Below are 27,458 nucleotides of genomic sequence, written 5' to 3'. Positions count from 1 at the left end.
AAACAGACATAAAAGATGGATGTATAATTGTTCTTCAGAGCAGAGACATACAACAAAGGTCTCAGACATTCAAAAATACAGACTAGTTGCTCTTCATGTTATATCTTGTTCTCTAAAACACATAGACTCTGTGGGTTCTGGATAGACACTGTTATTCAGAACACGCAATATGTTAATCTTCAAAGATAGACAAGCCACATGCACGCAATTATTCTTCTGAATACACAGACACACAGCTGATTTTCTAGAACACAAACACAGTGCCTTCCTCACAGATGGAAAGACATATAAAATACAGACATAAAGCTGCTTTTCCAGAACACAGACATACAACATCATCTTCATAATACATACAGACACACAGACACAGACACAGACACAGACACACACACACACACACACCCCCCACAAAATATCCTCCCAATACAAATTTTCTGATATTCAGAAAAGAGAAATGCATAAGACACAGTCACACTGTTGGTTCTACATAGCACAAATACATAGAGGATTTTTCACAGAAACACAAGACATGAACATTGTGTATTACAATCACAGGAATAAATTAATCTCTCCTAAAATGGTAACTAGTATCTATCTAAAACCAAGAATTAATATTATATATAATAGGTATAAACCAGAATCCTTTTCAATTAAATTAGGGAGGATACAAGAATGTCCACTGCCACTACTACTATTTGACATAGTACTAGAAATGCTGGCTATAGCAATAAGACAAGGAAAAAAATTGAGAGAATAAGCATTGGTAAAGAAGAAATCAAGTTATTGATTTTTGTAAATGATAGTGGACATTAAGAACTCTAAAGAGCCAACAAAAATTAATTTAAACAATTAAAAATTTCAGGATATAAAATATACAAACATGAATCATCAGAATTTTCTGTATAATGACAATAAAATCCAACAGGAAGAGAAAGAAAAAAATTCCATTTAAAATAATAAGAGAATGGATAAAATATCTGGGAGTTTATCACCAAGATATGAAAGAACTATGTGAATATAACCATAAAACTTTGTTCACAGAATCAAAGGCAGACCTCAACAACTTGAGGAAAATGCGTTTTGCATAAGTAGGGCAAGTCAATATAATAAAAATAATAATACTACCTAAAGTAATTTAACTTATTCAATGCTACACCAATCAAATTATAAGACTATTTTATGGGACTAGAAAAAATAAAATTTATATGAATGCAAAAAAGTCAATAAAAAAAGTAAAAATGAAAAGGGCCTACCAGTACCAGATCTAAAACTATATTACAGAGCAGTAATATTCAAAACAATTTGGTAGTAGTTAAAAAATAGAACACTCAAGAGGAATAGATTAGATGCACAGAAACAAACAAACCTAGTAGCCAAGTGTTGTATGAAGAGGTCTAGCCTCTTCAAAGATCCTGCATGGAGTTCCAATCACCTAGGAGGGAAGCCAAGGACTGGGAAAACAATGGGAAAGAACAGGCTTAAGATAGGGGAAGGAGACACAGAGGACACATCAAAGACAAAAGACACAGAGAAATATCCAGCGGGAGTGTCAGTCAGGGAGAAAAGTCAGGGAAAGAGGGAGCTTGTCTCTAACTGGTTATTATAAGGTTAACACATCATTGGTGGTTGTAGGGTACCCTCAAACAAAGGAAGCCCCAAAAGATTTTACATAGGATTACAACTCCAATTACAAAGATAATGAAACAGGTGTTACAATTGTTCAGCCAGGTGGCAAGGAAGAAGTCCTTTATAAATCCTTCCAGAATAAAGTAAAGCTTCTCTCTTCCCGGAACCCTGGTTAAAACTTATTCAGATGGAAAGGTAGGCCTTTGAGTTTCCAAAAGAACTTGTCAGTTTTCAGACTGCAGATAATAATAAAGGCTTACTTTTTAAGTTCAACAATTTTTTACCCCAATTGAAATTAAGGATTCAGCATAGATTAACCATGTAAAATGTTAAAAATATATATTCATAAGTCTGACCTAAGAACACCTTGCTCATTAGAATCAGCTTTTGAATACATATATAATATCTTCATGATTTATCATTTACTAAAATCCTTCATTGTATAAATACAAATACTGTAAGATTCATTATTTGATTAAAGATTCTAGGAAAATTGGAAAATAATATGGAAGAAATTAGATTTGGACATTGTCCTGCCTTGGAAAAAATACCTAATAACAATTCTAAGACAGAAGGTAAGGGGAAGGAAAGCAGGAATGAAGGGAGGGAGGGAGGGAGGGAAGCAAAGAAAGGATTGGAGGGAGTGTGGGGAAACAGGCATATTGAGACACTGTTGCTGGTCCTCTGAATAGGCCCAACAATTCTGGAACGTAATTTAGAATCATACACAAAAAGTTATTAAACAGTATATGCTTTTGACCCATCTACAATACAATAGGTGACCAAAGAAATTCAAGAAAGAGGAAAAAGTCCTATATGTACTAAGATATTTATAGCAGAATTTTTTTGTGATGGCAAAAATCCAGAAATTAATGGGGATGTCCATCAACTGGGAAATGGCTGAGCGAACTACATGAAATATGAATTTCATGTGATACTGTAAGAAATGAGGAAAATTATGATTTCAAAGAGACATATAAATTGAAGCAGAGTGGGGTGAGAAGAATCATACAAGTTCATATAACATCAATATTATAAAAATAAACAATTTTGAAGATTTATATAAACTGATAAAAAATCAGTTCAGAAGAGTACCAGGAGAACTACACACTAACAACAATGTAAAAACAAATCAGTTTGAAATCTAAAAGAATTATGATGAATTCAATGACCATTCATGACTTCAGAAGACTGATGATGAAGCATGTTATCCATCTCCTAATGGAGAGGTGATGAACTCAGGGTTGGGGGCCAGGAGAGGAAGACAGAGAGAGAATTTGTTTTGCTTATGTATAGATTTTGGTTTGGTTTTTTTCTTCCCAATGGTCTGGAGAGTAGGAGAGAAAAATATTTGCCATTAAAATTTTTTTAATTTTAAAAAAGGGGTGTTGAACTTATAAACAAAAAGCAGATATTTGCTTTGGGGTATCTCTAAAGTGGAAATTTGTTTTGCCAGACTATGTAGTATTATTCAGGGCTTTATTTCTCTGTCTTGTTCAATTTGAGAAGGGTAAATTAACCTAAAAATATTTGTTAAATGAAAAAATGCTATTTTTTTTTACAAAAGATAAATACATGGCTGGTTCTTCAGAGCACATGTGCACGCACACACACACAGCTGGTTCTCTAGAACATTGCTGATTTTTTAGAGCATAGACACACAAAATAGCTTCATTGTAGCATGGTCACATAGTTGGTTCTCCAGAATATATATACCCATACACACACATAAAGACACAGATGACACACAGAACTCGTTCTACAAAACATACATACACACATCCAGAGCTTGTCCCCACACACCCCTCAGACACACAGTGGCTTCTTTATAGACAGATGCACACAACAAAGATATAATTGGTTCTATAGAACATACATAAATCTAGTTCTTCGGAAGAGAGACACAACATATTTAGAGACACACTGTTCTTTATAGCATACACACAGTGTGGTCTTTCACAGACATGCACTTTGTTCACCAGACTGCAGAGACACAGCAGCTTTTTCACAGACAGGAATATAGATAAGATGCAGACACACAACTAATTCTTGAGAACATACACACATACCCAGAGCACAGATTTCACAAAAAGATACACGAGACACAGACATATAGCTGATTTTCTCCAGTGCACCAGATAGATACACAATGGTTTCTTCACACACACAAACAGGCATGGCTATTTTTTCAGAACACATACATGTTCCTATACATGGTTATTATATACTTATTTATGAGGGAAAGACCCATGCTGTGTCTTTGTGACCTCAGCTATATGAATATGTGAATGTCCACATTGTCTGTGTTCTAGAGTACCTCTGTATATGTCTGTGACTATAAAGAGCATGAAATGTATATGAAGAACTTGTGCCATACCACACCTATCTTTAAGATGCTTCTGTTTTGTGCATATATAGATGAAGAGCTCACTGTGTCTCTGTATTCTGAAACCCCATGTTTGTGTACACATATGTCTGGATACAGATTGTTCATATGTACGCAGATTCACAATGAATTCTAAAACACACAAAGTGCCAATGAAGGACAACTGAATTTTTCATATGTAAAAAGAGATGCAGACATACTGCATCCACAGGCCCACAAGAGGTCCTTCAGAACATACAAACACAAAGCATGTTCTTCACACACAGATATAAAGAGGTCTCTTAACATCCTCCCACAGATACACAGCAGGATCTGTGGAATATAAAGATATAATAATAATAAAGGTAAAATATAATAAAAATATATAATAAAATATACTATAGACACAGGTTCTTCAAGACACAGAGATTTCTTTACACACAAAGACAACAACATTGGTATACTTAAGACTTTCAGATCAAAAAGTCCCACTGCAGGTTTTTCCAAATATAAAAAGACATATGGCAAGTCTTTCAAAATTTACAGACATGCAAAAAATTCTTCATAGACACATTATGGGTTCTTAAAAACACATGGTCATGCTTCAACAACAGAGTTTTTCAAATACACACAAACACATACACTCTCAACTCACCACATGGGCTCTTCAGTACACTCAGTCATGGTGCAGATTTTTCATCCACTGGACCTCAAGCATACATACTATGGGTTAATTCATCACAAACACAAAGTAGAGGTCACATATAGAAGTGGGGCCCACAGAGTACACAAAAGCTCTTCAGAACAAACACAAGGACACAGTGTGGGTCATCATGCATATGCAAATATGCAACAGGTTTTTCAGAACAGGCAGATATACAACAGATTTTCCTGACACCCTATGGATGTTTCACTGACAGACATAGAAACAAAGACACAGGATTCCTCACCATCAGAGATACCCTATGGTTCTTGAGAACACAAAGACATATGCTTAGGCTCTCAATACATACACAGATACATATTCTTCAGTGTAGACATCTAACAGTACATTCAGACACATTGTAGGTTCTGGTACACAGTCACATTTTGAGTTCTTTATAGAAACAAAAGAAATATCAATATCATGAGCTATTTTGAATGCAGAGACACACATTGATTCATAGTCTGGAATTTTTAACCTGAGTCCATGGATTCCAGAAAGAATAAATTTTAAGGGATCTATGAACTTGGATAGAAAAAAAAGTTACAACTTTATTTTCACTAACTTCGAAGTGAAATTTAATATTTCCTTCATTTAAAAATGTTATTTGAGAAAGGTATGGTCCATAGGTTTCACCAGACTACCAAAGAGAATCATGACACAAAACAAGTTAATAACATCTGTCATAAACAGACATATGCCAATACAAACAACTGGTAGATTCCTCCCAGAAAGGCATACCTAGTTATGCATACACTGTGGACTTTCCAAGAACACATAAACATAAAATACAATGAGGGTTGTCTAAAGCACAGAAACTCAGTTCAGGTTTTCCATATACAAAAAGAAACCAACATAGGCACACTGACTTTTTTTTTTTTACACAATGACACAAACATATTGTTCTTCAGAACACAAAGACAGCATAGGTTCTTCACAATACACATGACACAAATAAACAACAGGCTTCTTAGAACAGGCAGAAACATTATACTTATCAGACACACTCTAAGTTCTTCATGAACACAACAGATATAACACGAGTTCTCCATGGACAAACAGACACAATATGGATTCTTCACCAATACAGACACATAAGCAGGTTCTTGAGAAGAAAATTGTGATTTGGGTTCTTCACACAGAGAAAAATTTAATGTTCTCAGAGACTTAACAGAGCATCATAGATTCTTCAGAACACACAATGTGAATTCTTCGCCAAAACATTCACACATCAGATTCATAACAAAGACAGATATGGTACAAGTTCTTCACACACATTTCAAGCCCTTTATAGTCAGAAGAAATAGACTTCATAGACAGACACACAGCAGGCTATTTATTTTTTCATAAGCATAGACACACAAAAGGTTTAACACACATATCCCCAGTATAAAAACACATAGATCTTTTTTTACCCACAGCCACAAAAAAACATTGAGTACTTCAAAATACAAAGATATAGTAGGGTTCTTGACATACAGAAATACAAAACAATCAATCAAAAAACACTAATTAGTCCTCACTATGTGCAGAATGGGAATACAAAAAAGATAAAAACGGTCCCTTGCCCTTAAGAAGCTCAAATTCTAATGGAGAAGATAACATGTAAATAATCAAGAAAAACAGAAGATAAATACAGAGTATTTGGGACATAATTTCAGAGCAGAAAGAATTAATATCTGAAGGAACTGGAAAAGGCCCAGGGCACAAGGTAGGATTTGGATCTTGACTTGAAAGAAGTCTGGGAAACTAAGAGGTAGAAGTGAAGAGGGAAGGCAATCTAAGAATGAAGAACTGTCAGTTCAAAGGCACTGAGGAGATGGTGGAGATCATGAAAGTAAAAATGAATAAGCTCGTGTTGCTGGATCGAGTGTATGAAAGGGAGTAAAGTATAAGAAACTAAAAATATGAAGGGACAAGGTGAGGAAGAATTTTTAATGTCAGTTGATTTTATTGATATTGAAATAACAGGGAGCCCCAACTATAGGGACTTGTGACATGATCAGGCCCACACTTAAGGAAAATCACTTTGGTATTTGAGTGAAGGTCAGATTGGAGTGAGGGAAAGACTTGAGGCAGGGAGGCCAATTCAAAAGCTATGACAGGCAGTAGCCAGGTGGCTCAGGAGAGAGCATCAGGCTTAGATAATGGAAGGCCCTGGGTTCAAATTTGGCCTCTGTCATTTCCTAAGTGTATGACCCTGGGCAAGTCATTTAATCCTGTTTGTGTAGTCCTTACTAATCTTCTGCCTTGGAACCAATACTTAGTATTTATTCTAAGATTGAAGGTAAGGGAGAAAGAAGGAAAGAAAGAAAGAAAAGGAAGGAAGGAAGGAAGGAAGGAAAGAAGAAAACTACTGCAGGGGTAGCTAGCAAGCACAGTGGATAGAGCACTAGACCTAGAGTCAAAAAGACCTAGGTTCAAATCTAGCCTCAGATACTTCCTAGCTTTGTGACTTAAGCAAGTCACTTAATCCTAACTGGCTGGCCCTTGTTACTCTTCTATCTTAGAACTGATACTAAGACAAAAGATAAAAATTTAAAAAGGAAAAGAAAGCTATTGTGATAGCTAGGACCTCCCATCTCTAGGTCTGGCTCTCAATCCACTGAGCTACCCAGCTGCCCCCTAAGTCTTTTTTCTTGATAATAACAGGGTAGCGGGCAAGAGGTGACCATTTAGGGAAATAAGTTCTATTTTGGACATACTGAGTTTGAAATATCTATAGAATATCCAGTTTGAAATGTCTAGAAGGCAGGTAATGTGGGACTTGAGCTCAGGAGAGAGATTATGGTTAGATATTGAACCCATGAGAGTTTATGAAATCACCATGACAGTATATAGAAAAAAGAGAAGTAGCTCAGGCCAGAAACTTGGATAACACCCACATGACATAGGTAAAGAACCAGCAAGGAGACTGAGAAGGTTCAATTGTTTGGACAGGTAGGAGAGCCAGGAGAGACAAATATGACAAAAAACATTTAAAGAGAGAATATACAAGGGGGAGAGGGTGATCAATAGTATCAAATATTGCAGAAGTCAAAAAGGATGATTCTTCACAGACACTATAGTTACAAGCAAGCACAAAAAGAGACGCTGCAAATTCCTTATAGATACACACATATACACATACACACAGAATCTGTGTAGCAGATTCTTCAGCTACACAGTGACACCCTATGGGTTCTTTACAAATGAGCTTACAAAAGACACATTGCAGGTTCTTCACAGGCACAAAGACGTACTGCGGGTTCATGGGTTCTTCACCATAGGAGAGACATAGTCATTTATGACAGGGTCTTTTCAGACACACACAACTAGAAACGAGAGTTCTTCATAAACAGAGATACAGAGACACACTCTATGTTCTTCATCTGTACATGTACACAATGAATTCTTTATATATGTACATATATATATATATACATATACAGAGAAATACTATAGGTTCTCTGCATGCACAGACACACTAGAGGTTCTTCATTCTGACACTCAGACACACTTGAAACACTTCATTCAGCATACTGAAGGTTCTTTACCTCACATAAATTGTGACTTCTTCATCCACACCCTTACAACACTCACAATGCGAATTCTTTACACACAGTCACACAATGGGCTTTTCACATGGATCTTAAGCAGAGTCCTCTTACACCCTTATACAGATACACTATTAGTTACTTACACACACACATTCACACAGTGAATTCTTCACTCACATGAAACAGACACACAGACAGACACACATATAGACATATACATAGTGGCTTCTTTCAAAGAAAGGCTCTTCACATGTTTATACATATAAGATGATTTCTTCAGGACATAGGCACACAACAGATTTTTCACAACACATATGTTCTTCACACACAAACATGCTATGAGTTCTTTACAGACCCACAAACCGGAAGAGATATAGTTATTCTGTGGGGCTTTCCACACAGATACATTGTGAGGTTTCCCCAAAATAAGCATGGACACACATCAGGCTCTTCTAAGAGTGCCAGACATACAGAGACAAAGACAAAGGCATTCTGCAGGCTCTTCACATATGTATACAGCTTCAAAAGACACATTACAGGTTCTTCACACACTGGTAAACACCACACACTGTTCTTTATACAAACACACCTATTGACACACTTTCGGACATACTATGGCTTCTCACACACAGGTTCTTCACAAACTATAGAGGGTCCTCAAATATATACATACACAGTTCTTCGCTCTGTAGATCACACTTTGTGGATGTTTGGTACACACACACACACACACACACACACACAACACACTATGGATCTCACATACACAGACATTCAATCACTGTCAGTGCTTTGCACACACACGGACCTAGTGGGCACCTCCCCCCAGTTCCCCAGTGGCTTCTCTGAGGATAAGCCCGCCCCTCGTCCTGCCCCTGACAGGGGGTGGTATTAGCCTTGTTCACAAGCCCGGCCCCCAACCCCCTCCCGGATTCCCCGAGCTCGGTTTCGGCAGCTGAGAACAGGCCTGGTCACTAAATACCTGGAACTCCGTCCTGGGTCTGGCCTGATCTCCGATAAGTAGCTGGTTCTGGGCCAAAGAATCAATGATGGCGTTGATACTGCGCACGCATCTTCAGGCCCGGCTTGGGAGTGCGCCTGCGCCCAGACAGCCTCAGTACTACAATTCCCAGAAGGACACGGGGAACACCCTCTCTTTTTTGCCAAGGATTCTAAGGGCTGGTCACCCAAAGGTGTATCCAGTTAACAAGCCCCGCCAAGTTCAATTCTTCCCCAGGACCAAGAAGACTAACCGTATCTCTTTACCCACAGCACGGCTGTAACAAGAGTTAGGGTATCAGAAAAAAGAGCAGTGCCTAGCTATTCTTCTTCAGTGTGACCGCTTTAAGGCGCGGCTCAAATACTTCTTGGAAAGCCTTGAACTTGCCCCACTAGGTCTCACCAATTTTCCAGGTTCAAGTTCACTCCTATATTTGCTGGTCCTCTCCACGGAATGCAAATTCCTTGAAGGCGGGAACTTGTTTCTTTGTATCCTCAGCGCTTTGCATAGGTGTTTAATAAATGCTGAATTGAATTGATTCATTTGGACTTTAAAAAAATTTCAGTTTCCTCGTCAGAGATTAGTTTCAAAAATATAAAGGATTACTAATTCGAAGGATAAAATATGTTGGGGTGGAGAGGGAACTGGTTTAAAAATATAGGAAAAAGTTGAAATATTGGACTCTTTTGAATGAAAAAATGTTAATGCTGCAGTACCCACGGATAGGATTTGACATTTAACATTGTTATAAATGGCCGGAAAGTGAGGCGTGAAATACATAATGAAAAGTCCAAACCGGCAGCATCCATTTCTTCTAGCGCCCTAGATACGGGGGGGAGGGGGGGGGGCGGGGGAATAAAGTGCAGGAGAATCTTTGGACATTCTGTAAGTAGACAAAGAAAGAAGTAGTAGATGAGTTTCATTGTGGGTAATTTAACCAGACGAAAATAATTATAACTGTATGGATAGGATGATAGAGATCCATAGGATCTCGCTCTGCCATGAACCAGGGGAAAAAGCCAAGCTATTTGTAGATTGCTTTCTGAAGTCTCCATATATTGCCATAATCAAAAGGATCCAAAAATCCCTGGGCATCTTTGACTTAAAAAAAAAAAAAAGAGGCGGGCGGGGGAGCAAAACAAAACATTTTTCTACCTTTGCAAAAATTCATGGTTCACCTGCACCCAGACAACCCTGTGAAATTCTGTTCAATCATAACTCATGTATCAGAGCTGGAGAAGTTTCAGAAAATAGGAATTACAGTAATCAAGAGAATGAGCACTGGAGCTGCATAAACTGATAAACAAATGATTAGAACCTTCACCTGGAAAGATACACGGTAGGGAAGGGGTCATACTAACTCCTACAAAATCATGAAGGGCATGAGAGGTTTAATATGAACTTGTTCACCAAGGCTTAGAACTAGCTAGCTGGTGAATTCTCTACCAGACTTAAAGTCAAGAAGACCTGCCTTGAACTCTGGCCTCAGGCACTTAGTAGCTATGTAACTGAGAAAAATCACTTAACTTTTGTATGCTTCAGTTCCTTCATCTGTAAAAGGAGGATAATCAAAGTGCCTGGTCCATAGTAAGTGCTGTATAAATGTTAACTATTATTATTATTATTAACATTTCTTTGCAGATGGAGAGAGGTAATTTTTGGACAAACAAAAGTATATAGCACCTATTCCCCCCCCTCTTAAGCGAATGAAAATATCTGTATGTTCAAGAATGGCTTAAATAAATGTATGGAGGATAGATCCATAATAGATCATTTTAGAAAACTAGATTATTAGAGTCTTAACCTTTCTAACATTAAGGACATGCTGTGCTGCTCCTACATTGGATCTTACCCCATTTCCCAGTTCTTACATTTTTACTAAAACCACCCCTGAATAGATCCCTTAAGGTTATGAGGGGGGAAAATCTATCTTCAATAACTCCAATCTTTAGGTTTACTAAAACCTGATTTAATTCTGGTAGAAGAAATGGAGTTTATGAAGAACATCCATCTGTCTACATAAAGGTGGTGATCCCCCTAGTATGAATATAATTACTTAATGTTTTTAAATGTCTTTCATTTGTTGTTCTACTGTTTCATAGGAGTTTGTATTTTAATTGAAAATATTAACAGTTTTTTGAGAACTATCAGCACCATAGCCAGGGATAGCGGCACAGTAGATAGCAACTAGCTAGGTCATCACTGAGGTAAAGAACTACAAACTACCACAGCTGGGCTGCATTGCATCACCATGCAGAACATACCCGAGTTGACACTGCAGAGCACACTTAAGGCAGAGGAAGGACATGTTTGGGTTGCAGTTATCAGAATTAGTAGCTTTGGCATCTTTATGCATTTTGGAAAGTTTGCAGAAAAACATTCAAAGCAGATAAACCTTGACAATAATTATAGTAGCATTAATAGAACACTAAGATTTATAATGTGTTTTATATTTGGCATCTCCTTTTATCCTCATAACAACTCTGTTAGATAGGTTTTTTATAGGTGGCAAAACTCAGGCTGAAAAAAGTTAAGTGACTTCCTCAGGATAATACAGCTAGTATGTGTTTGAGGAAGGATTATGAATCAGGTCTTGATTGAAAGGCCAGCACTATATCCACCATGCCACATGCTACATTCCTCATGTAGATGTTTTCTTTTATCACTTCCTTAGTATGCAAACTAGAAAAGACCCACCAGAGGGTGACTTTACATATATACATATTCCTTCCTCTATATACCTGGTGTCTATTAATTAGTAGCAGAGCCAGGACAAGAACCAAAGGTTCCTAAGTCATAGTACACTGTTCTTAAAACAAAAAAACAAATGAAAAACCCCATCCTTACCTTCACTGGATCCACTAGGCTAATATGTCTGATAAACAAAACAAAACAAAAAAGATATTTTTTTAAAGTCTAACAAAATCATAAAAAATAAATTAATCTGATTACAAAGAAAGCCAAATTTCACCCTCAATGAATTCATAGTGAATAGAAAGGAAATAAAGAGAATAAACAGAAAGTATTATAAAATTATTATGACAGCAAAATGGAAATTTAAAAGACTAATATTGATGACTGTCTTAAAAAATATAAAATACCTAAGTTAATCATAAAGGAAACAGAGATCTTAACCTAATCTCAGAAGGGGAAATCAAGCAAGTTATAAACTACCAAAGGAAAAAAAAACATAGTTCAGATGGACTTAAAAAGTAAATTCTATCAAAATATTTTAAAAACTATTAATACTTACACTATATTACTTGTTTTCAGTGATGGAGAAAGAATGGATTCTATCAAGCTCCTTTTATGAGACAAATAGGACTCAATACCCAGACTAATGAGAGATAAAACAGAGAGAGAGAATTTTAGCGTAATCCCACTAATTAATGCAAAATTTAAACTTTTTGCAAAAAGACTATAGAGTAAGATTTAAAAAAAAAACCCTCATAATCAAAGTGAATTTGTTTCAGGCATATAGGGATGGTTCAGCATTTATAAAAATAATTAATACACTCAAATGAATTTCTAACCTCATTAACTTATGAGTTCCCTTAAATGATAGAGTGCAATCCATATATGACTGCCCATTCTGTGCAACTCTTGTCCACATTCTAAAAGTTTGTCGTTGGTCATTGGACAAGATTTCACATTTAGAATACCAGCAGCCAGATTGGAGTTTGTTGATGGTCTGAAAAATGTGGAATTCTTAGCACCATCTGTCTCCTTTCTCAGGGTTATAATCACTGGGGGTGGGGGGTGGGGAGGGGGGAACTGCATAAAAGAGGGCCATATAAAACTTTTGTTTCAAGGGGGCAGCTGGGTGGCTCAGTGGATTGAGAACCAGAGATGGGAGGTCCTGGTTTCAAATCTGGCCTCAGACACTTCCTAGCTGCGTGACCCTGGGCAAGTCACTTAACTCCCATTGCCTTGCCCTTACCACTCTTCTGCCTTGGAACCAATACACAGTATTGATTCTAAGACAGACGATAAGGGTTTAAAAATAAAAATTTGTGTCATGGGTTGCCATGGCCAAAAACACTTCCTTCACAAGGTTATCTGTCCTACTAGTAATGTGTTTCTCCATAAATAGGTTCAGTGTTTAGAGCTGGGCCTACAGACAGGAGGTACTGGCCTCAGTCACTTCCTGTGACACCCGGGACAAGTTACCTGACCCTAATTACCTATCCCTTATTGCTCTCCTGTCTTGGAACCAATACTTAGTATCAATTTTTTCCCTTTTATTAAAACCCTTACCTTCCTTCTTGGAATCAATACTGGGGGTTAAGTGACTTGCTTAAGGTCACACAGCTGGGAAGTGTCTGAGGCCAGATTTGAACCTGGGCCCTTCCTTCTCTGGGCCTGTCTCTCAATCAATCCACTGAGCCACCCAGCTTCCCCCCTTATTATCAATTCTAAGACAGAAGGTAAGAGTTGTTTTTTTTTTTAATAGGTTGGTCCTTGGAAAATAGATTCAGGCTTTTATTAAGGCCATACTCAAAATCTTTGCAGAGTGGTAGGACTTAACAGGCCTTACTCTAAGCCATCGTTGCTTTCAGGAATCCAGGGTCACCTCCACTCTATAATTCATGCCACAGTAAGACATCAAAATTGGATGTTGTGTATGTAGCATAGATAATTATATAAACAACAAACCAACTAATTACATGATTATTAACAGATACAGAAAAAGTTTGTGATAAAATATGTATTTATTGGTTATGTTAAAAACCCATAGAGAGCATAGGCATAGACGGACCCTTCTAAGTATTACATGCATGTGTATGTATATATATGTAAAATATATATTCCCCTATATATGGATAATCATATAAGTAACAAAATATAACATGATTGTATCAATATATACCAAAAAGGTCTGTGGCAAGATATAGTATTCATTTGTCATGCTATAAAACCTCAGAAAGCATAATGAGCATGAAAGGGTCCTTCTAAGTATTACACATATATAAATGTGCATATATGTATATAAGTTTTATATATAAGTATTATTTGCTATGGAGAAATACTAAAAGCTTTCCCAGTAGGTTCTATTGTAAAGCAAGCATATGCCTCTTTCTCCATTATTACTCACAGATCTATTTGAGTACCTATGTTAATTTTGTTCCTAAATTTGAACCATGTTTATAGACTCAGTATTAAATCAATTTGATTATATTTTTAATCTATTAATTTTGCTAAAATTTATTTTTAATTTTGCATTAATTAGCGAGATTGCTTTACTACTCATTATTACTGATACAGAGACAGTATGGTGCCATGGAAAGAGCAATGGATTTAGAGTGAGAGAAGTTAAGTTTAAGTTTTGGCTCTGCATCCTTAAAGACAAGTTAGTTAACCTCTCTGGGCCTTGGTTTCCTCATCTATAAAATGAAGGAATTGGATGAAATGACCTCTAAGTTCTTTTCTCTCTATATATCTATGATTCCAAATAACAAGACAGGAGAAAGAAATTAAAAGGAAAAACATTAGGAAAGAGAATGCAATTTTTTTCCAATTTGAACACAATATGGTGATTTATATAGAAATAATCCCTGATAATTAGAGGGGGGGAAAGGTATCAAGTTGTTTAGCAATGTAGCAAAAACAAATAAAAAATACTAGACGTTACTGTATGTTACTAATACAAACCAGGAGAAAATGATAGAGAAAGTCCATTAAAAATAACTACAAAAATGCAAACAGTAAATAGCTGGACTTGGCACATACCAAAACACATACAGGGCTTACTTGAATACAGCTATAAAACACTCTCTATAGAAATAAAGGAATACTTTATTATAGATGATATTCATTGATTTATGGTAAGGGCATATCAATTATGATAAAAATGATTTTTAAAATTACATTTCAAGAAGAAATATATCAACAGTAAAGCCATTTCTGAGAGTATAAAACTGGCTCAGCTGTTCAAAGCTAAGCCAACTCGATTCCACTAGACATCAGCTTGGACCTACTAATGAAAGCTCCACATCAACATCTCAACCAAAAAAATTAATGGAGGCAATAAAAGTGAGTTCACATATTTTCAAGATAGAACTCTGACTCTCAAAAAGTTTACATTTTTTAATGAATGCTGGAGGGGATGTGGCAAAGTAGGGACACTAATTCATTGCTGGTGGAGTTGTGAATTGATCCAACCATTCTGGAGGACAATTTGGAACTATGCCCAAAGGGCGCTAAAAGACTGTCTGCCCTTTGATCCAGGCATAGCACTGCTGGGTTTGTACCCCAAAGAGATAATAAGGAAAAAGACTTGTACAAGAATATTCATAGCTGCGCTCTTTGTGGTGGCCAAAAACTGGAAAACGAGGGGATGCCCATCAATTGGGGAATGGCTGAGCAAATTGTGGTATATGTTGGTGATGGAATACTATTGTGCTAAAAGGAATAATAAAGTGGAGGAATTCCATGGAGACTGGAACAACCTCCAGGAAGTGATGCAGAGCGAAAGGAGCAGAACCAGGAGAACATTGTACACAGAGACTGATACATTGTGGCACAATCGAAGGTGATGGACTTCTCCATTGGTGTCAATGCAGTGTCCCTGAACAACCTGCAGGGATCTAAAAAACACTATCCACAAGCAAAGGATAAACTGTGGGAGTAAAAACACGGAGGAAAAGCAACTGCTTGACTACAGGGGTTGAGGGGACATGACTGAGGAGAGACTCTAAATGAACACTCTAATGCAAATACTAACAACATGGAAAAGGGTTTGAATCAAGAACACATGTGATACCCAGTGGAATCGCATGTCGGCTATGGGAGAGGTGAGGGAGGGGGAGGGAAGAAAAGAAAATGATCTTTGTTTCCAATGAATAATGTTTGGAAATGACCAAATAAAATAATGTAAAAAAAAAAGGGAAGACATTATGTACAACAAGGGGGAATAAATACAAAATATATACAAAAAACTTTACATTTTTATTTAACAAGAAAACATCATAAGAAATTTCATTCATAAAGAGAGAAAATCAGGTATTGAAAAATTGCTTCTGCTAGAAATACATAGGACCTATATAATAACTACTATGAAACTATAATGGATGGAATAAGAGGAAGACCTAAATAATTACAGGATTAGTCACTTTTCATGAGTGGGTCAGATTAATATAATAAAAATGATGGTACTTATCCAAATTAATTTTCTGATTTAATACAATGCTTATAAAAATACTAAAGGGCTTCTTTACAGAAGTAGATAATATGACATTCACATTCTATGGAAAAACAAATGGATCAGAATTTCAAGAAGAATATTGAAAAAAAGCTGATAAAAAAAGTGGCCTTGCATTCTTAACCTTCAAAAGTTAACCTGAGGATTTTCAGAGCAGCATTATATGGAATTGACACTTTTAAAAAATGGAAGCAACCTAAAATTCCAACAAGGAAGGGAAATGTAATGTAAATTGTGATACATTAATGTAATGGAATACCATAATACAAGGAAGTTCAATAAATATAAGGATTATAAAGAAATCTGGAAGCATCTTTATTAAATAATGCAAAAGGGGAAAAGCATACAGAAAAACCATCAAATGTCACATATGAGGAAAAGCAAATAAAAACATGAGTGGACAAAGAATCTAGATAGAAATAGAGGGAGAATGAATAATTATCACATTTATGCCCTGAAAAATAAATTAAATATAGTTACTAAGCAAGATTAATTGCATTGCTGTTCCATTTGAATTTTTAACAAAGCATCTTAAATATTTGCTCATTAGATTATGAGCTTCTTGAGAGGAGGTACTATCTTTTGCCTTTTTTTTATATCCCAAGTGTTTAGTACATAGTAGGCACTTTAAAAAATGCTTATCGAATGGCTAGCTTGCACTATCTACTTCAAAGGAGATATACATGAAATTATACATTTAAGGCAGAAGTGTCAAACACATTGTAGCACATCACACTCCCCATGGTGGCTGGAACCAGATTAAAATGAAACTGAGAAGCATTTAACAAAATATCTAAAAATACAATATAGATATTAACATGTAGTTTTCTAACTTAATATGTGTTTACAGGGGCTCCTGTGCAATTTAGTGGCCGCCATTTCTTTTTGAGTTTGACACTACTTATTTAAGATATTAGAACTGAAAAGCAGTATAGTATACCAAAAAAAGAGAATTCATAACTGAGCAAACTTTACTGAGTTCCACAATAAATTAGCTACACCGTGTAGGCAAGTTGCATTACCCTCTCCACCCCAGTTTTATTACCTGTTAAATGAGAAAAACACATGTACTTACTTGCAGCATCAGTGGACAATGAACATGTCACTGTACCCAGCTGCTGGTGTCCCTTCCCTTCTTAGATAGGCATCAATTTCTTTTTATATGTAGTTTATATGTAATTAGTTATTCTCATGTTGTTTCTTCCATTAGAATATATGTCCCTTGGGAGCAACGACTGTTTTTGCCTCTCTTTGTGCATCTGGTACATAATAAGCCTCAATGAATACTTTTTGACTAATTTACTGACTCCAGATATTTAGTTGTTCTTGCTGAATAAAGCTCTGGCATAAGATGGTCTTGTATTCAACTCCATCCAAGTAAATTGCACCAGACTACATATGGCACAGGAAAGCCCAGGTCTGGAATATATGGGTCCAATATTGCCATTCCTCAAGTCTAATGTCACATGTAAGTTTTCCAAACCCACGAACCCATTTGTTGCTATTCTCATCTGCTGAAGTCTTTCTGGTTCTTGGGTTTCTGGTTCCCAGGTCATCATGGGAAAGGGCCTGGAGGCTTCTTCCAAACTCAATAGATTCTTCTAACTTTTCACCTGTTTCCCCAAATACAGCCCATCATGCTCAGAGTTTTAAAAAGAGGTTTACATAAACCATTACTAGAGACTATATAAGATGCCACAATAAAAGGCAAAGGGGAGAGTTTACAAATTGCAAGCTTCCAGTGATTTAATCCTAGTTCTCTGTCCCACCTATAGGAATTTGGTCTACTTTTCTTAAATCTCCTCTCCTGCATAATTTCTTTCCAACAGGTTGTATACTCAACATTAGCTCTTTTCTAACTCCTTTGTCATGAAACTGAACGAACAAACTCAGTGATAGTCCTCTTGAATCTGTTTAACTCAACCTTCTGTCATGGGAATAGAAGCCTAACATTTTAAAAATATACCTTTCTCTTAGAAACTTTCATTTAATCAATCACAAGATATTTCAGCCCAGACTATTAACTGTGAACATGGAAAACTCTTCCTCTTGGTTACTGAGCAAGAAAGAATCTTTATCTATGCCACTGAGTCATTTTAACCCCACAAATTTCAGGCCTTGTGCTTTCTCCATAATCTGCAGGACTCCTGTAATTAAAACACTATGGTCTCTTGAAAATTCACTCATTCACTCATCATCTCTTCTCAATTCTTGACTGAATCAGATTCTATGATCTCAGTTTTCCTAGATGAATTAAACATCATTGATTGGTTCAATAATTATCTTTGGCCTTGTCTTTCCATGCTGTTTAAAGCATGAGCTCAAGTTCCAGATTATATTTCTCTCTCTTTAACTTTGTCCTAGCTCCATACTCATTAGCAGAGCTGAAAGATATAACTTTGAGTCCAAGCTCAATAAAAATCTTTTCATAACTAGGCATTAATTTTCAAAAACATAGTTTAATAGTAACAGGCACAGATATATAAACACAAATATGTGGGACATAGAGATAATATCAACACATCCTTGTTTTCCCCTTTATTCCCATAGTGTATAGTCTTATCACCCACCACCCTTCCAAACAGCTGATAAAAAAGGATTGAGGAAAAATTGTTCTAATCATAATCCAGTGTTCTGGGACAGCATGCAGGATTATGAATAAAATATATTGACTTTTATGGATTTATTTCATGATGGTAGCCTTTGAGTTTTAGTTCCCAACAAAACTAATGTTTTGATGTTTTTATATTTGAATTTGCAACATAGTAATGAATTAAAAAAATGAAAAATATTAGTGTTAGTCAATGTTGTTCAATGCATTTTCAAGGCAGTTCTGTCCTAACAGTGTAAAAGATGAAGTTTTTTTTTGGTGCTGCTGAGATGGAAGTTCAAAAAAACAGGAAGCCATTCTGCTTCCAAAAACAACAGAATGACCAAGAAAAGACCCCTTTATTCCTGCGCTTGCTAAATGCATCCCTAAATCAGTTTCTCCAAAAGTCACTAAATGGCTTTGTCTTTTTTCAGCAGTACCAAATAAGGAATTACAGAGGTCCATTAGGAAACTACTGATATACAATTGAAACTATCAATACTGAAAGACATTTGAATTTGTTATTGTGTTGTCTGTTGAATTACAAACACTTTAAATGCTTGATATGTACAGATATTTCACTCAAGCTAATTATACTATCTGCAGTCATTTCTACAAAATGTTAGGTATCAGGATCTTGGTAGAGAAGATTGAAGAGTATTTCAATTTAAAGCACTTTCCAGCAATATCATGAGGTTTCACTATTGTTTCTTTGTTCAGTTCTTTTGCTCTCAGTGATTATTTTTCCTAAATTACAATATTTTATTTCAAAGGTTTGTGCATTTAAATTTTTTTTTTTGTTTTGAAGTCTGAGTACTTCATTTATCTAACACATTCTTCAGAAGATTATTTCATGAATTGCTATGATTAAAAGTGATTTATTTTATTATTATAAACTTAACTAACAACAACAACAAAAGTAAATAAACATATAAGGGGCAATATATTGTTCCAAAAAAAGTTTAACGAAGGAGAACCAACCATAGATGAGGAAAATGCTTTTCTTTATCTCTTTCTAGGACCATCTAGAGTTCTTGCTACTTTTAGGCTCATTTTACTTCTCTTTGTTTTTATTTTGTAGTTTTAGTCACTGTATATATAATTCTACTTCTGATTTGATTCTAAATCACTTAATGTTTTTTTCACATTTCTTCATATCCTTCATATTTAACATTTATAGCACCATAATGTCACTTTATATTAATAACAATTTATTTAACTATTCTCTAATTGTTGATTTAGATTGTTTAAAAAATTTCCCATTATGTAGAGAATCGCTAGAATATTTTTATATCAAATTTTTTCATTTCTATGATGTCTTTAGAGTCCTAGTGATGAAATCATATACAGAACACATTTTTTGACTCTTACTACATACATGTTGTCAAAACATTTTCTCAAATTATGACATCATCTGCATTCCCAATAATGTTTAGTTTTTTTATTTTTCTTCCTGATACAGGTTTTTCAGGGATATGGATTTTTCTGAACACTATTTTTACCTGCATACCATAGGTTTTAATATACAATTCCACATCTTTGATGTAACCTATATTATTTCTAGAATTTCTTCATTTAATTAGTCTTTAAAGATTATGCTTATTTTCCATAGGGACCTTTCTCATAGAATCATTACTTACTGTTATTGCATTATGGAATGTAAAACAGTGCATAGTTTCTGGTTTCCTTTATTTGCTTGGCACATGACCCACTTTTATAGAAGTTCAATGAATAAAAAAAGGAATATTCTTTGTTTAACCCAGTTTCTCTTTATATATCTATTATAAATACTTAAATACTTTAAAAACTCAATAATCTCTTTATCTTTTTGATAGATTTGTCATATACTGAAAAAGAAGTTTTGAAATCTCCAAACAATCATTTTAGTCCATTCCTTCTTGTAAGGCTATTGCGTTTTCTTTTGTGAATTGTGTAGCAGAATTATTAGATGGATATATATATATATGTATTTACATTTAAGATTGTTATAGCACAATCTATCTTTTATGAGAACTTTTGGGATAATGTGTTACATTAACTTTTTTATTGCTTTCTGGTTCAAATTTAATTTTGATTAATATCATGATTTGGAAGCAAGGTGAATTTTAAACTAGTCTTCCATACCAAAATCTACTGATATTTCTGAATTAACTTTTTCCTATAAGCATGTTGTTGGACTGGGATTTTTCTTAATACTGTCTGTGACTATTTTGTACTTTATTTGAGGAGTTTGGCCAATTTGTATTCAGTTATAGTTCTTAGGTTTGTTTTCGTAAAGAGAAGCAGTGTGAAATAGTGGATGTTTTTGGCCTTGACACCTGGGAAAATTTGGGCTTAAATCTTGCCTCTGATTCTTAGCTCTACCTCTGTGACCATGGACAAGCTACTTTATTCAGAAAACATTTATTTACTTCATAATAAGCACTTTACTTGTCTGAGACTTAGGCAATTCTCTATTACTATTTTTCAAGTCACAAATAGCTTATAAGCTGGATATGAACTTGTAAATCTTGCATACATGTCTTTTCTTGACCCACTCAGAAGGAAATATAAAATTTCTTAGTTTCTTTCCTATTAATTCAAACTGAAAAGAACTTTAAACAAAGTGGCTGATGTTGTTTGGACATACAGTAGTAATTATGATGGTTTACTTTAACTTGGATTTCCTTTTATCAAAGATAGTTGTGATTTACCTTGCTCCTTTCCACTTTAATAGTAAGGCTTTTTAAAAAAAAAAAAATAAAAAAAAATAGTAAGGCTTTTTCACTGTTTATTTGACATATCCTTTTAATACCTTCAGTGATTTAATCAATGTTTTAAGAGGTTTCATATTTTATCACTTTTTAGATCTTGTTTGTTTTAAAGTACTTCTCTTAAGAGTGACATGTTGGTTTTTTGAAGAATTGCAGAGACAGAGTTCTATAAATTTTTTAAATTGTATTTACTTCTCAACTATCTATATACTTTCTTCATCTAAAAAAACATGGTTAATTTTCTTGGGTCAATTAACATTGGATTCATGACTTATGCATCTTAATTTTGTAAATGTAGGTTCTACTTTCTTCATTGTTAGATTTTTCTTCTTGAAAAGTTTACTTTGATGCTAATTATTTCCTGATGAGTTATATATTCAATTCTTATAACAATAGATTGTTCCCTATCATTGTTGTACTTTAGATGTTGCAAATTAAAAATAATGTTGGAAGTTAAATGTATGTTAAAAATAATGCTGTGGTTTAAATATGATATATCTAGATTTGATTTTTCTTTGGAAGTGTTTTTTATTCAATTTATATTTAGCTAGTTGTTTTCACCAATTCTGAAAATATTGACAATTTTGATTTATCAATAAGCATTTATTCAATGCCTACTATGTGCCAGGTACATTAGTAGATAATAGAGATACAAAAATAAAAATGAAACATTCCCTGCCTTCAGAGAGTTTATATTCTGTTGGGGTAGACATGTATACATAGAAATAAATAAAAAATAAATACAAGATAACTTGAAGGGGAGATATTAGCAATTGAGGAGAACATAAAGGCCTCACATAGGTGGTGGTGTTTAAGCTCAGCTTTGAAATAATCTAGGAATTCTATGACATGGAAGTGGGAGGGAAGTACATTGTAGGTTTGAGGGCTATCTATGAAAAGGCACAGAGACAGGAGAGGGAAGAATGTATATAAGGAACAGCATGAAGGTCAGTTTAACTGGACCATGTAGCAGTATATAATAAAGATGGAAAGTTAAGTTGAAATGAGCTGTGAAGGACTTTGCCAAACAGAGTAGTTTTATATGTGCTCTGAAAAGTAATAGGGAATCATAGGAATTTACCAAATAGGGAACTAACATAATTAGACTTGTGCTTTAGACACATCATTTTGGTAGCTGAATAAAGGATGTCTTAGAGAGAGACTAGAAGCAAGGGACCAATTAGGAGAATATTGCAATAGTTCACATGAGGTATACTCTTCAGATGGTGATCCTATAAATGAAGAGGAGATAGTTGTGAGAGATGTCATGGAGGTAGAAACAACCAAGTCTTGGCAAATGTTTGGATGTATAAGGTGAGAAAGAGTAAGTAGTAGAGAATGACTCTAAAGTTGTGAACCTGCTTAACTGGCAGGATGATGGTGCCTTTGGCAGAAATGGTTGTTAGGAATAAGTGTGCATTTAGGGTGGGGTGGAATTGAGTAATAATAAATTCTGTTTTGGACATGTTGAGTTTGACATGCCTACATTATTTAGGAAACAGAAAATTTTCTGAAATGCCGTTTCTAGAGTCTTTTGTTTTTCTAAATGGTCTGAGTATCGACAATGCTTGGACTACTGAATTGTTACATAACATTCAGGTCTCTCACTTAGATGTGTTTTCTAGTAGTCTGGGTAATTCCATGAGCCTGGATTTCCAGTTGCTGTATTCAATGTAATTCCATTTTCCACTGAAATGAGTCTATAGTTGCTATGGATTTCTGAGGTTTCTTACTGTATTTTCCATTTACTCTTATTTTTTATGCCTCTTAATTCTCACTTAATTTCTTACTTCCTTCAAATTCTTCTTTTATTTGATCAGGTAATTCTGTTAGCATTGTCAATTTTTACTCAATTTCTTTGAAAATGTGATTTCTTTACCTCATGACATCTCATGAAACATCTTTGTGCAGTTTCTTTTCCTATCTTCATTGCTCCTGGCATTTTGGTCAATTCACATGAGTGACTATTTTTTAATTGTATTAAAACTCTTTTTATTTTGTTCATTTTAAATTTTGGTTGCTTTCAAATCTTTTGTATGAATTTTTTAGTGAATTTGCATGATGATTAGGTGGTAGTAGAGGAACCTGGCTTCCTTCAGTCTTTTCTGTTCAACATCTTGCACTAACATCCCATGATTTCTATTTTTAAAATGAAATCATTTTTGTCCTTTTAAAGAAAACTAGGTCACTAAACAATTTACATAAGCAAACTTCCCCATAAGTCTTGAATAATGTTGATTCTAAGAAAAACAGACCAATTCACTTAAAGTAAAAAAAAAAAAGTTAATTTCTATTGGTATCAACTCATGTTAGGTATTCATACATCACTAGTGTTTTATTATGAAAAGTGATGCAAAAATATTTAGTAGGAGTTTCACAAAAACATAAAATTGGTAATTTAATAAAACTCAAATACAAAAGTGGTTATCAGCCAATAAATTTGTTGGTTGAGTTAATTAGACAAATTGATCATAATTTTTTGGGGGGATGAGTATGAGCTCCCTTATAGGCAATAGTATGTATATATATAGTAGAAGAGAAAGTACATAGGTGAGGGAGGGTGGGTAAATGTGAAAAGTATATTTTTCATTAAACTACACCAAACACAATCACACATGATAACAAATGTGATAACATGATCATAGGGAATGAAAACTATATCTAAAAGGTGGCTACAACATTTACTAAATTCCCAGGATTACTTTCCATTGTGAACTCTTTGATGCCTGATCAGGGCTGAACTATGCCTAAATGCATTTCCACAATGATTACATTTATATGGTTTTTCTCCAGTATGAATTCTCTGATGTCGAGTAAGATTTGCATGCAGGCTGAAGGCTTTCCCACATTCATTACATTCAAAGGGTTTCTCTCCAGTATGAGTTATATGGTGTTGAATAAGATATGAGCTTCGAATGAATGCTTTTCCACATTCATTGCATTCATAAGGTTTTTCTCCAGTGTGAATCTTCTGATGTTTAGTCAAAGATGACCTGTCACAAAATGCTTTCCCACATTCACTACATGCATAAGGTCTCTCTCCAGTATGGATTCTCTGATGTTGAGTACAGTCTGTGCTTTGGCGGAAGGTTTTCCCACATTCACTACATTCATAAGGTTTCTCTCCAGTATGAATTCTTTTATGTTGAGTAAGGTGTCCACGAAGTCTGAAGGCTTTTCCACATTCATTACACTTATATGGTTTCTCACCAGTATGGACTCTCTGATGTTGCCTAAGGAGTGCCCCCTTACTAAATGCTTTCCCACAATCATTACATTTATAGGGTTTCTCGCCAGTATGGACTCTTTGATGTTGAGTAAGGAGTGCACCCCTACTGAAAGCTTTTCCACATTCATTACATTCATAAGGTTTCTCTCCAGTATGAATCCTCTGATGTTTAGTCAAGGATGATCTATCACAAAATGCCTTCCCACATTCATTACATTCATAGGGTTTCTCTCCAGTATGAATTCTCTGATGTTGAGTTAGGTGTTTACTCTGACTAAAGGTTTTCCCACAATTATTACATTTATAGGGTTTTTCTCCAGTATGAATTCTCTTATGTTGTGTAAGATTTCCACGAAGTCTGAAGGCTTTTCCACACTCATGACATTCATAAGGTTTCTCTCCAGTATGAACTCTCTGATGCTGAATAAGTAGTGTCCCCTTACTGAAAGCTTTCCCACAATTATTACATTGATAGGGTTTTTCTCCAGTATGGATTCTTTTATGTTGAGTAAGGTTTCCTCTAAGTCTGAAGGCTTTTCCACATTCATTACATTCATAGGGTTTCTCTCCAGTATGTATTCTCTGATGTTGCATGAGGAGGGCACTATTACTGAAAACCTTTTCACAGTCATTACATTTATAGGGTTTCTCTCCAGTATGGATTCTCTTGTGTTGCAATAAAAGTGCAGCCCTATGGAAAGCTTTTCCACATTCATTACATTCAAATATTTTTTCTCCAGGATGAATTCTTTTATGTTGAGTAAGGTGCCCATGCAGTCTGAAGGCTTTCCCACATTCATTACATTTATAGGGTTTCTCTCCAGTATGAATCCTTCTGTGTTGAGTAAGGTTTCCACGAAGTCTGAAAGCTTTCCCACAGTCATTACATTTATAAGGTTTCTCTCCGGTATGAATCCTCTGATGCTGCTTAAGCAGGGCACCCTTATTAAAAACTTTTCCACATTCATTACACTCATATATTTTCTTCCCTATATAGTTTTTCTGGTGTTCCATTAGATGTAAATTACATTCAGAGGGTTTTTCTCCAGTATGAGTTATATGGTGTTGAAAAAGATATGAGCTTCTGAAAGTTTTCCCAAATACATCACATTCAAGGTCTTTCTCTCTTGTAGGAACTCTCTGTTCTGAAACAAGGATTGAGTTCAGACTAAATTCATAACACTCAGCGTCTATCTTACCAAGGGAAAAATTTTTAGGGGAAACTGTAATTTGCCTCGGATATTTTTCCTTGTTATTTGGTTGCTTCCTAAACTGATCATCAGACTTCCAGGCTTTACCTAATTTAGAGTACCAGATACCATCCTTTGTGAATCTTTCCAGTGTTGCCTTCTGGGATGTTTTCTTTTCAGAAATGTCTTGTATGGGAATTGGATCCTTGGGTTCAGGCCTGGTCCCCCAGTCTGGAAGAAAGAAAGAAAAAATGCAACTGTGCTCTATTGTGGAAGCTTGAAGATATCAAACTACCATGCTCAAAGAAATGAAACTACTAACATGAAAATAGGAAAGTGAAATAAGTATAAAAGATAAGTGGCTTTGTATATTTTCAAATGTGACCTTGTAATCTGGAGAGAAAAAAGAAAAGGAGTTAAGAATAAATAAGAACAGAACATTAGTGGTTGGCGAGATATCTATTTGTGTGCAAGGAGAGCACAGGCAATTAGACAAATCAAAGAAGATTAGATTTTGAAGAAGGTCTATTGCAACAGCCTACACAGATAGGATGTAGACAAGAATGAAAAGCAGGATGCTGGGAGGCAGGCAATTTGGGAAGTTCACAGCTTTTCATCACCCCATACAATTATTATAATGGCTCCCTTCCAATAGATCATACACATTGCTACAAAAGAAATTCTTTTAAGCAACAATTTCATGCCTGCAATAACACCCCTGTAGTACAAGCTCTCCTGACCTCCCTAAATTATAATTAGGGACCATCTATAGCAACAATGATTCCATTTCTCCCTGTCTTTACCTCTATGTCCCTCATTTCCTACACACTGCAATAGGTTCCTGGTTGTCCTCATTCGATAGGAAGTTAAAAGAATTTAGAGAACACAATATTGGTACCCCATTATCTGCATCACTTCTATATTCTATTCATTTGTGCTCTGCTTTATTCTCCTAAAATTGTTTGATTTTATGCATTTATATTTTTTCCCATTTGAATTAGTTTATTTAGTCAATTTAGAACATTATTCCTTGGTTACATCTTTTTTGACTGAGACCATTTTTAACCATTCAAATCTGACTCCTATTTTACTTCTAATTTCCCAAATCCCGACCTTTGGCCACTCTTAAACCTTCAACAAATGTGGAGCTACAAAAGTGGCTTCCTATTGTGGTGGCAAAAAATTGGAAAATTAGGGGATGCCCTCCAATTGGGGAATGACTGAACAAATTGCGGTATAGGTTGATGATGGAATACTATTGT

The 27,458-nt window shown here is 35.2% G+C and overlaps 2 protein-coding genes across 12 annotated transcripts in view; both read right to left on the bottom strand.

Moving 5' to 3' along the window:
- Positions 1-26,426, bottom strand: part of LOC130453492 (zinc finger protein 501-like) — a 59,875-nt gene extending 33,449 nt beyond the window's left edge. For all 8 annotated transcript variants that reach the window (XM_056822303.1, XM_056822289.1, XM_056822309.1 and 5 more), the window contains exons 1-4: positions 26,305-26,426; positions 12,487-12,570; positions 12,081-12,108; positions 9,216-10,116 (exon numbers count right to left, since the gene is read on the bottom strand). The gene's annotated coding sequence lies outside the window, so the exon portion shown is untranslated. The remainder of the gene's footprint in view (positions 1-9,215; positions 10,117-12,080; positions 12,109-12,486; positions 12,571-26,304) is intronic.
- LOC103099491 (zinc finger protein 420-like) overlaps positions 16,163-27,458 on the bottom strand; it is a 32,825-nt gene continuing 21,529 nt past the window's right edge. For all 4 annotated transcript variants that reach the window (XM_056822264.1, XM_016430304.2, XM_016430321.2 and 1 more), the window contains one exon: positions 16,163-26,427. In XM_056822264.1, coding sequence (XP_056678242.1) covers positions 24,476-26,427 — 1,952 coding nt within the window. In that variant the 3' untranslated portion in view covers positions 16,163-24,475. The remainder of the gene's footprint in view (positions 26,428-27,458) is intronic.

This window comes from Monodelphis domestica, chromosome 1 (assembly GCF_027887165.1).
Source record: "Monodelphis domestica isolate mMonDom1 chromosome 1, mMonDom1.pri, whole genome shotgun sequence".
Lineage (NCBI taxonomy): Eukaryota > Metazoa > Chordata > Mammalia > Didelphimorphia > Didelphidae > Monodelphis > Monodelphis domestica.
The sequence above is the reverse complement of the archived record's forward strand: the minus strand, read 5'-3'. Positions and strand labels throughout refer to the sequence as shown.